General features: G+C 40.6%; 1 protein-coding gene across 1 annotated transcript in view; it reads right to left on the bottom strand.

Moving 5' to 3' along the window:
- Positions 1-2,529: 2,529 nt before the first annotated feature.
- The window catches only part of DNAJC13 (DnaJ (Hsp40) homolog, subfamily C, member 13), a 127,920-nt gene continuing 114,875 nt past the window's right edge, over positions 2,530-15,574 (bottom strand). Inside the window, exons 55-56 of the mRNA XM_008584623.1 lie at positions 11,921-12,020; positions 2,530-3,386 (exon numbers count right to left, since the gene is read on the bottom strand). Of these exons, the coding sequence (XP_008582845.1) occupies positions 3,280-3,386; positions 11,921-12,020 (207 nt within the window). The 3' untranslated portion in view covers positions 2,530-3,279. The remainder of the gene's footprint in view (positions 3,387-11,920; positions 12,021-15,574) is intronic.

The raw sequence follows: 15,574 nt of genomic DNA, 5'->3' as shown, positions 1-15,574 counted from the left end.
ATTTGGAAGTTAATTTAAGTCATTCTCTGGGTCTTGCCTTGAGCCTCATCTGCTGGCAAAAGGGCAGCAGCAGAAGGGAAAAGATGTTTTAGTGTGCAGGAAGCAGATGGTCTTGCTGACCAAAGGTTATATCCACTTGTGAATCTGAAGCCAAGATAATTACTCTTTAGTTAGGGGTTACATAGCAACACAACCACTTAAAAAAAATTTTTTTTAAATTAGAAATCACTTTATGTAGACCTAAAGGCCCTTAGAATTTGTTTTTCCCTATCCGTGATGCCAAGTATAAAGATAACGAGAAAATTACTGTGTGGATAGTTGCTGACTTAGAGTACCAGTATTATTATTATGCCTCACAGTTCCCAAAGCCCTTTCACAGCCATGTTTAACCCTTTTAACAACCCTGTGAGGGATGGGTTCAGAATTATCGATCCTATTTTATAGATAAGGAAACAAACTAAAAGAAGTCTTTGCATTCCTTAGGCACATCCCCACTGGCCAATAAAAGGGAAATATTTATATAAAAAGCCATGCATTCCTAAAAATTCAACTGGGTGGTTGAATTCCTAGTCAATAGGTTGCCAGAAACAGACTGAGTTTATCTGCAGTATTTTTTTTTCAAAGTGCTCTTCCCAAAATTCTAATAAAACTTTGTTACTTACACAGATTTTTCATAACAGATGTAAGCATAATGAGAGGGATCACAGAATTTCTGGACCAAAAGGGATTCTTGAGCTGATCATCTCGAGACAATCCTCAGGTTTACAGATGAGGGCTGAGTGGTCTCTTCCCCTGCATTAGCTCCTTAGACTGTTTCACTAGTGTGTCTTTCAGTTTTGCCACCTCTGACCACCCTTCCCCGCAACAAACACAACAAATTGATCATACCCTCTACTGTTTATTGTAAAACACAGATCTTCCTGAATCACAATTAGGCCTGGATGCCTATGCCTTGGCCTGGCACTCAGAACACTGCCCAACGCCCCCCTCCTGGTCTTAGGCTGGGTTCTTTCTCTGGACTCTTACACGACAACCATGCCAGACAACCCCCACCCCTTCGGGTGTCCCACATTTACTTTCCTGTTATCCCGCCCATGCTGTCTCATTTTTATATCTCAGGACTGAGGCAAACTGCTTCATGCTTAAGTCTAAGATAAAGCTTAAACCCCCAAAAATAAAAACTCAGTTTTTCCAGTCACGTACAATTGCTTGAGATTGCTACTGTGTTAAGATAGTGGCTCAGAACACAGACTTTAGCATCACATAGAAGTTTTGAGTTTTACTCTATTACATACTAGTTATGTGATTTTTGTGAGTTGCTTTACTTCTCTGAATCCCAGGTTCTTCAACTGGAAGACAGGAGTTTTGTCAGTACCAAGTCCATAGGTTTGCTTTGAGGATTAAATGAGGTTACACAATGCTTGGCATGCAGTAAATATTCAATAAAGATTAGCTATAATTGGCATTTAAGCATCAACGACTGTAGATTAATTTAAATGGGCCTTTAAATATATAAATATTCACAATATTTATATTCTTAGTATTTGAAAGAAAAATATTGCTGTGTTGATTTATGTTCTCCTAAACACCTAGTACTAATTTAGTTGTTATCATCTTTTAGTGAATGTATTTTTATGACAAAGTGTTGTTTAGAAATTAAAACCCTAGTTGTATATAAAATACTTCCATGAGTGTATTACTCCATAATCTTTGAGAGATGATAAATCTGATGCAAAATTCTTAGTGATTTGCAATAGGAGGAAGTTTCCATTCTAGCTTTTCTTTCATACCAACTGTGGAATAAACTTGATCCTTGCTTTGAAAGGTAACTTGTGTGTATTTTCTTTTCTTTCTTTTTTTTTTTTTTTAAAAGATGACCGGTAAGGGGATCTTAACCCTTGACTTGGTGTTGTCAGCACCATGCTCAGCCAGTGAGCCAACCGGCCATCCCTATATGGGATCCGAACCCGGGGCCTTGGTGTTATCAGCACCGCACTCTCCTGAGTGAGCCACGGGCCGGTCCATTGTGTGTATTTTCTATGTTTGTATTTCCTTATAGTTTGTGGTCATACTAGAGGATACATCTATGTGGTGAGATCTGTTATTTGAAATATCCTGTCTTAATTTTTTCTCCTCTTATGTGTATTTTCTATGTTTGTATTTCCTTATAGTTTGTGGTCATACTAGAAGATACATCTATGTGGTGAGATCTGTTATTTGAAATATCCTGTCTTAATTTTTTCTCCTCTTAAAAATATTAGAATTAACATCACACACATTAAAGTATTCTTTTAAAGCCTGACCCATTCCAGAATATTGGATGGAAAATAAATGAGATGCTGTTTTTGGAAACTTAGATGTGGCTGAGATATTAATGAAATGAATGAGAAATGATCAGATATGTCAGTGCTGCTGTCTGTGTGAGGAGTTGTGAATGTGAAAAGTAAGTCTGTTTACCACCACTACACCTTTCTTAGAATAAAGACATGTCAGATCTTCAAAGGAGAAAATTAATGTAGAACAAATATATCTCATTATCAAAGCAGTCAATTCCCTTTATTTTTAAAATTTTATGTACACATATGAATGATCTGTATAATGTACATTCAATATAGAAAGCTTTATATATTTGATAATGTATAGAACATTTCACAATTACTCTAATCTCTTACATAACATCGACATCCATTTTTAAATTTTTTTGCACAAGCTCCTTTTCATTCAATTTGGTAAAGCCAGTTATACATACCAATGTGTACTGTGAGCTCTAAGAAAGTTAATGATTGAGGATACCAGTGAACGGGTGTAGGTACAAAATCTAATAGTGTTCGTTGGTGGGAGGAAGACAGCCACATAGACTCAATGCAGGAGAGGGAAATACCCTTTTCCGGGGACAAGTAACTTAGCCCAATTTCTGTAGACTGTAGCTCAATTCAACAGTCACACTAATTCAAAAAAACATTATAAAAACCAGGAAGAAAGTTTTGTCTTTTTGATTCACAGTCTTGTAAACAGATATAAAGAAACAAAATGTGCTTACATACATCAAGAAAAAAATTCTTGTGTACCCACTTAGATTAATCCACAGAGTGCTTTCTTATAACGTGATACAATTAAAATCACTGACTTTTTTCCTAAATAAAAATATATTTATAGAAAAAGGAATAACACTGTCATGAAACCAGGAGAAAGGCAGTAAGAGTTTGCTTCAACGTTATCAGCTGGAGGAATGTGGACTCAGCACTGGCCTTTCAGTATTTATTGTCTCTCATGAAAATTTCAAGTCTGATAGCCAAGGTCACCTGCCTCATGGTCTACAGGAGGTGGCAGGTTAGACATGACTGATGAGGATGTACCTGCAGTAAGGTAGCCAGCAACTCCAGGTCCTGCAAGAGAGAAAGGAAAACACACACCTTGTAGAGAGCAACGTTGTGTGAAAACACCGATCTTTATAAAAATGTCAGAACCCAGGTAACCACAAGTAACTGATGATCTATTGGAATTATCTAAAGGTACAACTATACCTTAACAAACTGCTACATAGCACCATTTTCATGGTTTGCCTTTATTATACTGCAAAGTTAAAAATCATTTCAAAATTATGCTGGATATTGTAACACTGGAGTGGAAATATAAAAAAAAAAAATTTTCTTCTCCCATCTGGGAAATTCAATCTTTCAAAAATCCTGGGCACTGAAAGAGCCATATCAAATAGAAAAAATGGGAACATACAGACGAAACTCTACACGCAGCCCATCCAAAAGTCATACATGATGAAATTCTCGACATAAACATCTCTGTCAACATTCAATTTAACCCATTTTCATCTGGTGCAAAGAAAAAATGCTATTGTAACAACACCAAATGAACAAGGCTTGCTATGCCAAGGTCTCTGGGGAAGAAAAGGAAGGCTCTAGACATCCATCTGTCCTAGGTCACAGCAAGAATGCTACAGGAAAAGGTATCAATATTTTAGCTTTATATATCTTCCTTGATTCAACAGTGTCTGCATGAAAATGCTATCTATATAGGCCTGCATTTATCAAGATGTGTCCTATGAGTATATTAATGGTTTTAGCCCCCTAGAATTTATTTTAAACACCACATAGACATTTAATTACATCTCAGAGCACTGCACAAACTATAAAGTACTTGCGAGACACTGTAGCATTATACTGCATACTGAGCAAAACTTTCAGCTGAAATTGTAGGAAACACAGAAAAAAGGATGAAGGAACATTGAAGGGTTAGGATGAGAAAGGCAGTGGGAGCGTCATGCATTTAGCAAAATGTTTCTCTACCTGCTTCAGAGAGCTACACAGAAGTTAGCAAGCTGCCTGGGAGAGCGGATCTAAAGCCCGCTCCTGAGGTGAAGGGGACTGCTGCCAGTTAGAAGGGAAGGAGAGACACCTGAGGGGAGAAAAGAAATATAAGCAGGAAGGGAAGTGGTGAGGAAGTGCAAACAGCAGAGCAGTTTGATGAAGGCTACAGTGTAACAGGGACTGATGTGGGACAAAAGGCCACAATTCAGATTCATTTTGTTTTTTTACCTTATGTGAGAAACGGCTTGTACAGACACTGGATCTGGTTACATAGCCAGAGAGACTCAGCGTGCATGAGCTGTAACCGAAGCCAACCAGAGTGCCAGGCACTTGGAACCTTGCACTTACAACTTATAAAGAGGGCTTTCCCTTTTAAGGTACCACAGGGGCCTGCATCTGTCAACTCCCGCCTTCAGCCAATCAGGATGCCAGGCCTTCCACAGATGGCTCAGGAAAAATACCACCAGGTCAACGAACCCCTGTGACAGTGTGGTTCAGAGCTTCAGCACCACACCGTTACATCACTTCCCACCAACCTATTGTTCTCTGACTGTCAGGCAGTGGCAAGGTTACCACAATGCTATTAAGTAGATCTCAGCAAAGATATATCCCCCTTCAAGGTAAAGTGATTTATCTCTGGACTGGTATGTCACACTCTAGACTGGTATGATTACTGAGCAGTTCTGATTGTGGGCTGAACTTGGTTCACATCAAAACAGTAGGTTATGAGACTAAATCAAAAATGCTACAGGTAGAAAGTAAACTGCAGTTTTCTTTTTTTTTTTCCTTTTTGTCTTTTTTCGTGACCAGCAACGGATGGCAACCCTCAGTGTCGCGCCCATACCGGACCAGGACCGGCAGCGGGATCACAACCCTCGGTGTTGTGCCCGCACCTCGCTCAGCCAGTGAGCCGCCGGTCTGTACGTGGGATCCGAACCCTCGGCGGGAGCGCCGCCGCACTCCCAAGCAGCACACTGTAGCAGCGCGCCACCGGGCCAGCCCTAAACTGCAGTTTTCAAACTGTGTGCTAAAAAGCACCCTGGGGCAAATTCACAAGGGCACTGCCAGATACTTTAAATTTGCAACACAGTGATACCTGTTGACTACCATACAAACAAGTACTTTCAAGTTGTTTGGATATAACTATTTCATAAACTTAACTAGTAGGTATTTCTTTTGTCCTAGGGATGGATGAAAAAAATTACTGAGACATTAAGGGCACTGTGAACTGAGAAAATTTGGAAACCTCTAGGTTAAAATCTTGCTGTGGATTGCATGTCCCCCCCAAACTCACTGAAGCTTGATCCCCCCCATTGTAACAGCATTAAGAGGGTAGGAAATCAGACTATGGAGGTGTTGAAAGGTGGGGCTTTTAAGAGGTGAATTGATTGTGAGGACTATGCCCTCATGAATGGATTAATCCATACATGGAGCAATAATGGTTTAGTGGGTTGTCACAGGAGTAAAGCGAGCACATTAAAGAGCTCTTGCCAACCTCACCATGTGACTGCCTGCATCACCCCAGGACCCTTTAGAGAGTTCCCACCCAGAAGAAGGCCCTCACCAGATGTGCCCCCTGGATCGTGGACTTTTCAGCCTCTGAAACTGTAAGAAGTAAACTTCGTTTCTTTATAAACGACTCAGTTTCAGGTATTCTGTTATAAGCAACAGAAAATGGACTAATACAGAAAACTGGCACTGAGAAGTGGGGTGCTGCTAATAACAAATATCTGAAAATGTGGAAGTGGCTTTGGAACTGGTGATGTGCAGCGGCTGGAAGAATTTGAAGGAGCAGTGTAGAGAAAGCCTAGATTCTGGTGAGGACTTAGAAGACAAGACGACCAGGGAAAGTTTGGAACTTCTCAGAGATGTGACCAGAATGCTAACAGAAATATGGACAGTAATGGGAATTCTAAGGAGATCTCAAATGGAAATAAGAAGAGCTTATTGGAAACTGGAGCAAAAGACACTCTTGTTACACAGTTGCAAGTTACACAGTTACTTGGCTGCACTGTGTCTCTGCTAGAGGCTATGGAATGTGGAACTTAAGAGTAATGAACAAGGGTATTTGGCTGAAGAAATTTCCAAGCAGCAAAGCATTCAGGCAGTTGTGTGGCTACTTCTAACAGCTTACTCTGGATTATGGCAACAAAGGCAGGACATAAGATAGAACAATTAAAAGGGAAGCAGAGGGTAAAAAATTGGAAAACATTCAGCCATGTAAAAAGTCAAAATGTATTCAGGAGAGGAAATTAAGGGTGTAGCCCAGCCACCGCTTGCTAAGGAGATTAGTACAGAAAGAAGGGATCATCAAGAGAATGGAAAAAAGATCCAGAAGGCATTTCAGAGACTTTGAGGCTGCCCCTCCCATCACAGACCCAGAGGCCTAGGAAGACAGAATGGTTTTGGGGAACAGGCCCTAGACACCCTCCATTGGCTCACTGCCTAGGGCCACCTTGTGAAGCCGTTCCCTGCATTCCACCACAGCACTCCTTGGCTACCTCAGTTGTAGGTAAATTGGCCCCAGATGCTGCTGGACCCACCACTTTGGAAGATACAAGCCGGAAGCCTTGGCGGCGTCCATGTGGTGTTAAGTTTGCAGGCTCATAGAATGCAAGACCTATGGAAGCACAGCAGCCTCCACTGATTTCAAAGGATGTATGGAAAAGCCTGGAGGGCCCAGGAAGAGATTTGCCACAGGGCAGAGTCACCACAGACAGCCTCCACTACAGCAATGCCAAGCAGAAATGTGGGGATGGAGTTGTAGCAGAGAACTTCCACCAAGGCCACGCCTAGTGGAGCTGTGGAAGCAGGACCATCACCACCACCCCAGAAATGTGGAGTCACCAGCGTGCAATGCCAGCTGAAGCATGGGCTGAGCCCAGGAAAGCCATTAGGGGCAGAGCAGCCTAAGCCGAGAGGCCCAACCCGAGCGCTAGTGTGCAGAGGATGCTGAACATGCAGTCAAAGATTATTCTCCACCTTTAAGATTTAACGCCTACCCTGCTGGGTTTCAGACATGCTTAGGACCTGTTACCCCTTTCTTCTGGCCTATTTCTCTCCCTTTTTGAATGGGAACATGTACCCTATGCTTTTCCCTCCATTGTATCTTGGAAGTAGATAACTTGTTTGACTTCACAGATGAGACTGGACTTTCTGAATTGGTGCTGAGACAAGTTAAGACTAGGGTTATGGGGATGAAATGCATGTATTTGCATGTGAGAAGGGCATGAGTTTTGGGGGCCCAGCGATGGAAGGCTATGGATTGAATGTCCCTCCAAAACTCACTGAACCTTGATCCCTACTGTAACAGTGTTAAGAGTGTGGGAAATCAGATTATGGCAGTGTTGAAAGGTGGGTCCTTTAAGAGGTGATTGGATCATGACAACTATGCCCTCATAAATGGATTAATCCACTTGTGGCATAATAATATTTTAGGGGGCTGTCATGGGAGTAGCACTTGTGACTTTATAGGGAGAGCAAGTGAACACGTTAAAGAGCTCTTGCCATCCTCACCATGTGACTGCCTGCGTCACCACAGGACCCTGTAGAAAGTTCCTCCCAGAAGAAGGCCCTTACCAGATGTGCCCCCTGGACCATGGACTTCCCAGCCTCTGAAACTGTAAGCAATTTTGTTTCTTTATAAATTACCCAGTTTCAGGTATTCTAAGCAACAGAAAATGGACTAATATAACTCTAAATTGCAAAAGGATGGGCCTAGGAGGAAGAAACCAAATTCTAGCCCCATCATCTGCCTCTTTAGGAAAGACAAATCAATTCCTGGAAATTTCTGCAAATGAAGTCTGAGATGCTCTCCCCCTCCATGCCCCTGGCCTCCCCTTGAGGACATGTCTGGTTTCTTAGGGCCAAAAGGTACTGCTTGATTATTAGGATGAGACAGAGCAGTTGTATTCTCCAGAGAAAGGTGGGAAGAAAGAGTAGGGGCTGCCAGAAATGAGGCATGTGGCAACGCTGCACAAGGCTGTCAGACTGCAGAGGAATAAGAAAAGTTGGAAAATTAATAAACAATCCCACAAAATGGGACAGGCTACAATGAGTATACACATATACACGAAAGTTCTTCATCTCCAATTCCAGCTTCTAAAAGCATCTTAGTGGCAACGCTGCACAAGGCTGTCAGACTGCAGAGGAATAAGAAAAGTTGGAAAATTAATAAACAATCCCACAAAATGGGACAGGCTATAATGAGTATACACATATACACGAAAGTTCTTCATCTCCAATTCCAGCTTCTAAAAGCATCTNCTAAATTGCAAAAGGATGGGCCTAGGAGGAAGAAACCAAATTCTAGCCCCATCATCTGCCTCTTTAGGAAAGACAAATCAATTCCTGGAAATTTCTGCAAATGAAGTCTGAGATGCTCTCCCCCTCCATGCCCCTGGCCTCCCCTTGAGGACATGTCTGGTTTCTTAGGGCCAAAAGGTACTGCTTGATTATTAGGATGAGACAGAGCAGTTGTATTCTCCAGAGAAAGGTGGGAAGAAAGAGTAGGGGCTGCCAGAAATGAGGCAAGTGGCAACGCTGCACAAGGCTGTCAGACTGCAGAGGAATAAGAAAAGTTGGAAAATTAATAAACAATCCCACAAAATGGGACAGGCTACAATGAGTATACACATATACACGAAAGTTCTTCATCTCCAATTCCAGCTTCTAAAAGCATCTTTACCTTGGCCTCTCTTCCTTTCCCTGTTGTTCCTCCTCCTGCTACTGATTTTATAGGTGAGGTAATTTGGGGATTTTCACTGCTGAAATTATTTTTACAGTGCCCAGAGCTCATGAGCACCAAGCTGTTTAAGAACCTAATAAAGGGTTAAGTAATTGAGGGCCCTGGATAATGAACAACCACGATTTATTTACATCACAGGAAAAATCCCACTGAGCCACTTTAAAATAAGCATTTATCATAAAACAAAACAATATGCCAGAGCAAAGAACCTTTGGAACTAGGCAGCCTCATTTCAATTTATAAACACTGAGTAATCCTACCTAGGACTTTACCCCAAATCTTGAGTATGTGACTGAATAACATTAGCTCTGCAGCTGGGGAGAAAAAAATCATAAATGTATTTTTGGTCATTCTCATCTTACTTTGAAGTAATAATTTACTTTACTTTTTCTTCTTCCATCTCCTAAACAAAATTCACTTAACTTGACAAACTCACCCAAAGATATCAGCCAGAGGAAAAGGTTGGTGATGTGTATTCTCACTGCACCTTATTTCATTTGCAAACTGATTAGAGAGGGGCTGGGTAAAATCTGTATCTTCTGAAGACTGGGGGTAGTGTGGGGTACATTTTAATTAAATAAAATTCCAATTTAACACAACATTATATATATTTCATGGAGGTCCTCATAATGAGATTTTACCATTATTAGAAGTACCTGCCCCTTTTATCAAACATATGATACACAATGTATCAATGGAAAAGCTCAAACACAAAAAAATATTTGGCAACCCAAGCAATGAGCACACGTCAATTCAACTGGCAGTACACTTAGAAGCTTTCTCTCATAACAGACTTAGTCCTTTCAAATGGGACAGACTACAGCTGATAGAAAAATCTTCTGAAGCAACTAACATCTCAACAAAAGAAAATCCCAGATTAATGATGTGCCAAGAACTGGACAATTCTGGGACCACAGCTAGTCCAGACTGTCCTACGTGGTCATGCCTGCAGACTTTCGCAACTGTCTTCGAAGACACAGCAACACGAGGCCCCTTTCAGGATTGGATTTATACCATCTCCCCGCTAGGCCGGACTTGTAGGGAACTTGCCTCTTGAGCAGGCCCAAGTATGTGAGGCAATTTGTAAACCCCAGCTTTTCTTTTTCCCTAACCCTCTTCTAATCACTACAGTTTATCATAGCTGCTTTTCACACCTCATTCAGAAGCCACCCTATGGATCCAAGGAAAAGGAAAAGCATAGACAGGAGGCTTTTTACTTGCTGTATGTTTTTTTTTTTTCTTCCTATAGTTATCAAGGAATTTGGATTGGGGTGAGGGCCAAATGAAGTCCAGGTCTCTGAAGATAAATCCCTAACTCTTCTGTATTCTAACCACAGGCCTTTTGGCCCACAGACTGTCAGTAAGTCAAGGACACGTGCAGTTTTTTATTTCATCAATTCAGGTCAGTGAATGCTAAGTACAATGAAGAACAAAAAGGATTAGAAGAGGCCTTCCTGTAGAGAGGCTTATAATCTACATATTTCTATTCTTCAGGTCCTACTTTTAAATAAGTTTACTTATAGCTAAGAAAAATAAAGCCGATTATTCCAATCATACCATCCTTATATACAAAGTAATGAATGTAATGCCATAAAAATATGAACTTTTGGAAACGGTCTAAAGAGGTAGTTTTTAGTGTGCCTGGAAGAACATACTCCTGCTTAGAAGCTATAGCTTTGTCCCAAATTTGAAAGAGAGATATGGGACAGATTAAGACCATATTCTCAGTATTTCTCTCTACAGAAATCAGGGGCAGGGGATGGAAAAGTTTGAAGGAAAACCTATGACTCTGTGCTTCTAAAACACACACATGACTGGCAGCCAAGGCACTGCATATTTATAAATTTTAGGGCTCTGTTTCAACTAATATTAGGAGGAGATTAAAATGGTCATAGTGAAGGAAAAAAATAGTATGTCACAACCAAGTCTGAAATTAAAACCAGGTAAAACTTTCTCCAAAGCCCTTATTTTTGACTATCAAGAAGCAGTCTTCATGATTTTATAAAACCCTAGACTAGCAATCAGGATTATTAAAACAATTACACCAGTATGAGAAACACTGGGTAGTAATTTTGTTCTCTTAATTTACCTACATCATCTCTGATAGCAAAGGATGTGGTGCTGATATCTTTTTATATATTAAAATTTCAGGCAGATGGCAAGAACTACTTCATGTTCTTAAGGTTCATTTCAAACTGAAAAATTTTATAATGGACACTATCTTCCATCTTTAGCAACTTCCTTCTTATTCTAAAATTATTGTGCAATTAGTATGTCAAATGGACAAATGTCCTGAGCTTCTAACATGTATTATCTCTTGAACCCTAAGCACTAAAATATCCTTTTATTTGTGATACCCACATATTTCCCCTCCATGGGAGGACAAACCCCAAATATGTAGCAAAACCGCAGACTAATCACTGGAAACTTAGAATATTTTACATATGATTATATATATTTGAAGCTTCTATCTGTTATTTTGACAGAAATCGAATCATGCTATTATGTTTCTAAAACTGACATTATTGAGTAGATATTTCCCCATTCTTTTTACATGTCCAAAATATATATTTTAACACAGACATCTCCAAATACAACCCATGACACCCCTAATTAATTGGATCAAAACTTAGCAAAGTTCATGTTTTAGTCAGTACGCATTTGACAAACAACAGTTCACATGTCGTCCAAGGCTAACAACAGAGATCTACTACATGCAGCACCTCCAGGAAAGGTCAGCTAGTAGCTTAGGAAATCACTCTGAATGCTATTTTAAGTCTATTCAGGGGAAAAGAAACGTCCAAGTGGCTTCTGCCAGGTGTCTCAGGGTACCCAATTAGCTATGGCTTACCTGTGAGGTATCCTGCTGTTTGTGACTCAGAAATGAACAAATCATGTTTCTGATCTTTGAAGGCACTCCAGACTGAAGAACGACACAGGATTTCATTCACCTGGGGAAGTAAAGCAAACCCTTTGAACATAAATAATTAAGGACTGGATGTTGGAAAATTGAACTAAAGAGAAAAACCATCTTCTAAAACAAGGGAGACAACCAGTGAGGAAAGACCCAAAGATGGAGCAAGAACTAGCATTCACAACCACTCTACACCATGCACTATGCCGGGCACATCTCATTAAACCAGATCAGAAGAGTCCTCAAGGAAGTCTTCCCTGCAAATCTGGACTCTTATTTAAACCTACAATTTACTGACTTGTATGTAAGTTGGGCAGGAAGAGACCTATGGAGTACTTTCTTATGACAGTAACAGGTGGCTGGCAGTGTGGTATGGGCTGATGAACTATTCCTGAGGAAGGGGCTTGGGGAGAAGATGCTGCAAGATTGAGCTAAAACTTAAAGCACTCTTTTCAAATCATGGGCTGTAACCTGTAACCTGTTATGAAATCGACTAAGAGGGTTGTGAACAGGGTGCTTGAGAAATTAGGTTGATACAGAAAGTGTCACAGTCGCACATGTAAATGGGTAAATATTGTTCTGTGAAATACATACATACATATGAGTATAAATAGTATGTGTGTATAAATATATATGGGACTAAGATGAAAAATATATTTTTGTGTGGCACATTTAAAAACATTTAGGAAATACCAATTTAGAGAATATTTTCTGCATATCCATGTTCATATCAAGTATTTACTGAGCACCTTTTATGTGGTGGGAGCAATGGACACAAAGATTCAAGACAGTCTCTGTCTCTGAAGTGCTTATGGTCTAGCAGGGAAGACAAATAGTGCCAGATCATTTAGTGGTAAGCATTAAACTAGATATAATTAGGGACCATGTGAGTCCAAGGGAGGGTGTACACGTCCCAACCTTAGAAAGAAGCAATAGTGGAAGTAATTAGTTGTTAAGGTGGTACGGGAGTTCCTATTTTGGAAATTATCATACCTCTTTCTTCCTCTCCCTTGGGAGTGGAAGGTGGGTGTCAGGGTTACTTTGCTAATTTCATCCCCAGGAGTCCTGAGGCAGGTCAAGGGGAAGATAACTGCCTGCAAGTGGTACACAGGAGTGCCTCTGCTTGGTATTCAGAACACCAGTAGGAAAAACTCAAAAAAATACTCGTACTTTACTAAACATACCACTAGCTAATGACTGTAGCAACACATGCTGCCTGTCTTCTTTAGTATCATTTTACATGGCCCAAATGATACCAATAGAATGGACAATGGTATAAAAAAATATTTCTTAACTTGAAACCTACCAACCCAGTGGATTCACTAAAGGAAAGCTTTAGTTGGAGTCAAGTTAAACCTATAAGAGAACATTAGGAGGTGGAAACAATTCAAATGTCCATCAACAGATGAATGAATAAACAAATTCTGGCATGTACATACAATGGAATGTTATTTAGACATAAAAAAGGAAGCATTGATACATGCTTCAACATGGATGAACCTCAATGTGACAGAAGCCAGATATAAAAGGTTACATATGGTAAAATTCCATTTACGGGCATATCTCATTTTATTGCGCTTTGCAGATACCATGTTTTTTTTTTTTTTTACAAATTGAAGGTTTGTGGCAACCCTATGCCATGTTCCTAACAGCATGTGCTCATTTCTGGTTTCTGTCACACTTTGGTAATTCTTGTGACATTTCAAACTTTTCATTATTATTAGTCTGTTATAGTGATCTGTGATAGGTGATCAGTGTGATCTTTGATGCTACTATTCTAATTGTTTTGGGGTGCCACAAACTGCACCCATATACGATGGCAAATTTTTTTTTTCCCCCTTTTTGTCTTTTTTACTGACCGGTAACGGGATCGCAACCCTCGGTGTCGCGCCTGCACCGCGCTCAGCCAGTGAGCGGGAACCGGTCTCCACATGGGATCCAAACCCTCAGCGGGAGCGCCGCCACACTCCCAAGCGGCGCACTCTCCAGTGCGCCACCGGGCCGGCCCATATGATGGCAAATTTAACTGATAAATGTTGTGTATGTTCTGACTGCTCCACCAACTGGCCGTTTCCCCATTTCTCTCTCTCCTCAGGCCTCCTTTTTTGCTGAGACATGACAGCATTGAAATTAGGCCAATTAATGACCCTACAACGGCCTCTAAGTGTTCAACTGAAATGAAGAGTTGCACATCTGTCACCTTAAATCAAAAGCTAGAAATGATTAAGCTTAGTGAAGAAGGCATCTCAAAAGCCAAGACAGGCCGAAAGCTAGGTCTCTTGTGCCAAACGGTAAGCCAAGTTGTGAATGCAAAGCAGAAGTTCTTGAAGGAAATTAAAAGTACTACTTCTAGGGAACACACAAATGATAAGAAAGCAAAACAACCCTATTGCTGATATAGAGAAAGTTTTAGTGGTTTGGATAGAAGATCAAACCAGACACAACGTTCCCTTCAGCCAAAGCCTAATCCAGAGCAAGGCCCTAACTCTCTTCAATTCTGTGAAGGCTGAGAGAGCTGAGGAAGCTACAGAAGAAAAGTCTGAAGCTAGTAGAGGTTGGCTCATGACGTTTAAGGAAAGAAGCTGTCTCCATAACACAAGTGCGAAGTGAAGTAGCTGATGTAGAAGCTGCAGCAAGTGATCCAGAAGACCTAGCTGAGATAGCTGATGAAAGGGCTACACTAAACAACAGACTTTCAGTGTAGATGAAATAGCTTTATATAGGAAGATGCCATCTAGGACTTGCATAGGCTAGAGAGAAGTCATGGGCTGGCCCAGTGGCGCACTGGGCTAGAGAGAAGTCAATGCCTGGCTTCAAGGCTTTAAAGCTTCAAATGACAGGCTCACTCTCCTGTTAGGTACTAATGCAGTTGGTGACATGAAGTTGAAGCCAACATTCATTTACCATTCTGAAAACTGTAGGGCCCTTATGAATTATGCTAAATTTACTCTGCCTCTGCCCAGTAAATGAAACAATGAAGCCTGGATGACAGTACATCTGTTTACAGCATGGTTTACTGAATATTGTAAGCCCACTCTTGAGACCTACTGCTCAGAAAAAAAAGATTCCTTTCAGAATATTACTGCTCATTGACAATGCTCCAGATCACTCAAGAGCTCTGATGGAGATGTACAAGGTAATCAATGTTGCTTTCATGCCTGCTAATACAACATCCATTCTGCAGCCCATGCATCAAGGAGCAATTTCGACTTTGAAGTGTTACTATTTAAGAAATACATTTCATACCAGATCACTCAAGAGCTCTGATGGAGATGTACAAGGTAATCAATGTTGCTTTCATGCCTGCTAATACAACATCCATTCTGTAGCCCATGCATCAAGGAGCAATTTCGACTTTGAAGTGTTACTATTTAAGAAATACATTTCATAAGGCTATAGCTGCCATAGATAGTAATTTCTCTGATGGATCTGGGCAAAGTAAATCGAAACCTTCTGGAGAGGACTTGCCATTCTAGATGCCATTAAAAACACTTGTGATTCATGGAAGAAGGTCAAAATACCAACATTAACGAGTTTGGAAGAAGTTAATTCCAACCCTTATGGATGACTTTCAAGTCTTCTGTGGAGGAA

This window comes from Galeopterus variegatus, unplaced genomic scaffold (genome assembly GCF_000696425.1).
Source record: "Galeopterus variegatus unplaced genomic scaffold, G_variegatus-3.0.2 Scaffold3317, whole genome shotgun sequence".
NCBI lineage: Eukaryota > Metazoa > Chordata > Mammalia > Dermoptera > Cynocephalidae > Galeopterus > Galeopterus variegatus.
Note: the sequence above shows the minus strand (reverse complement) of the source record. Positions and strands in the feature narration are given on the sequence as shown.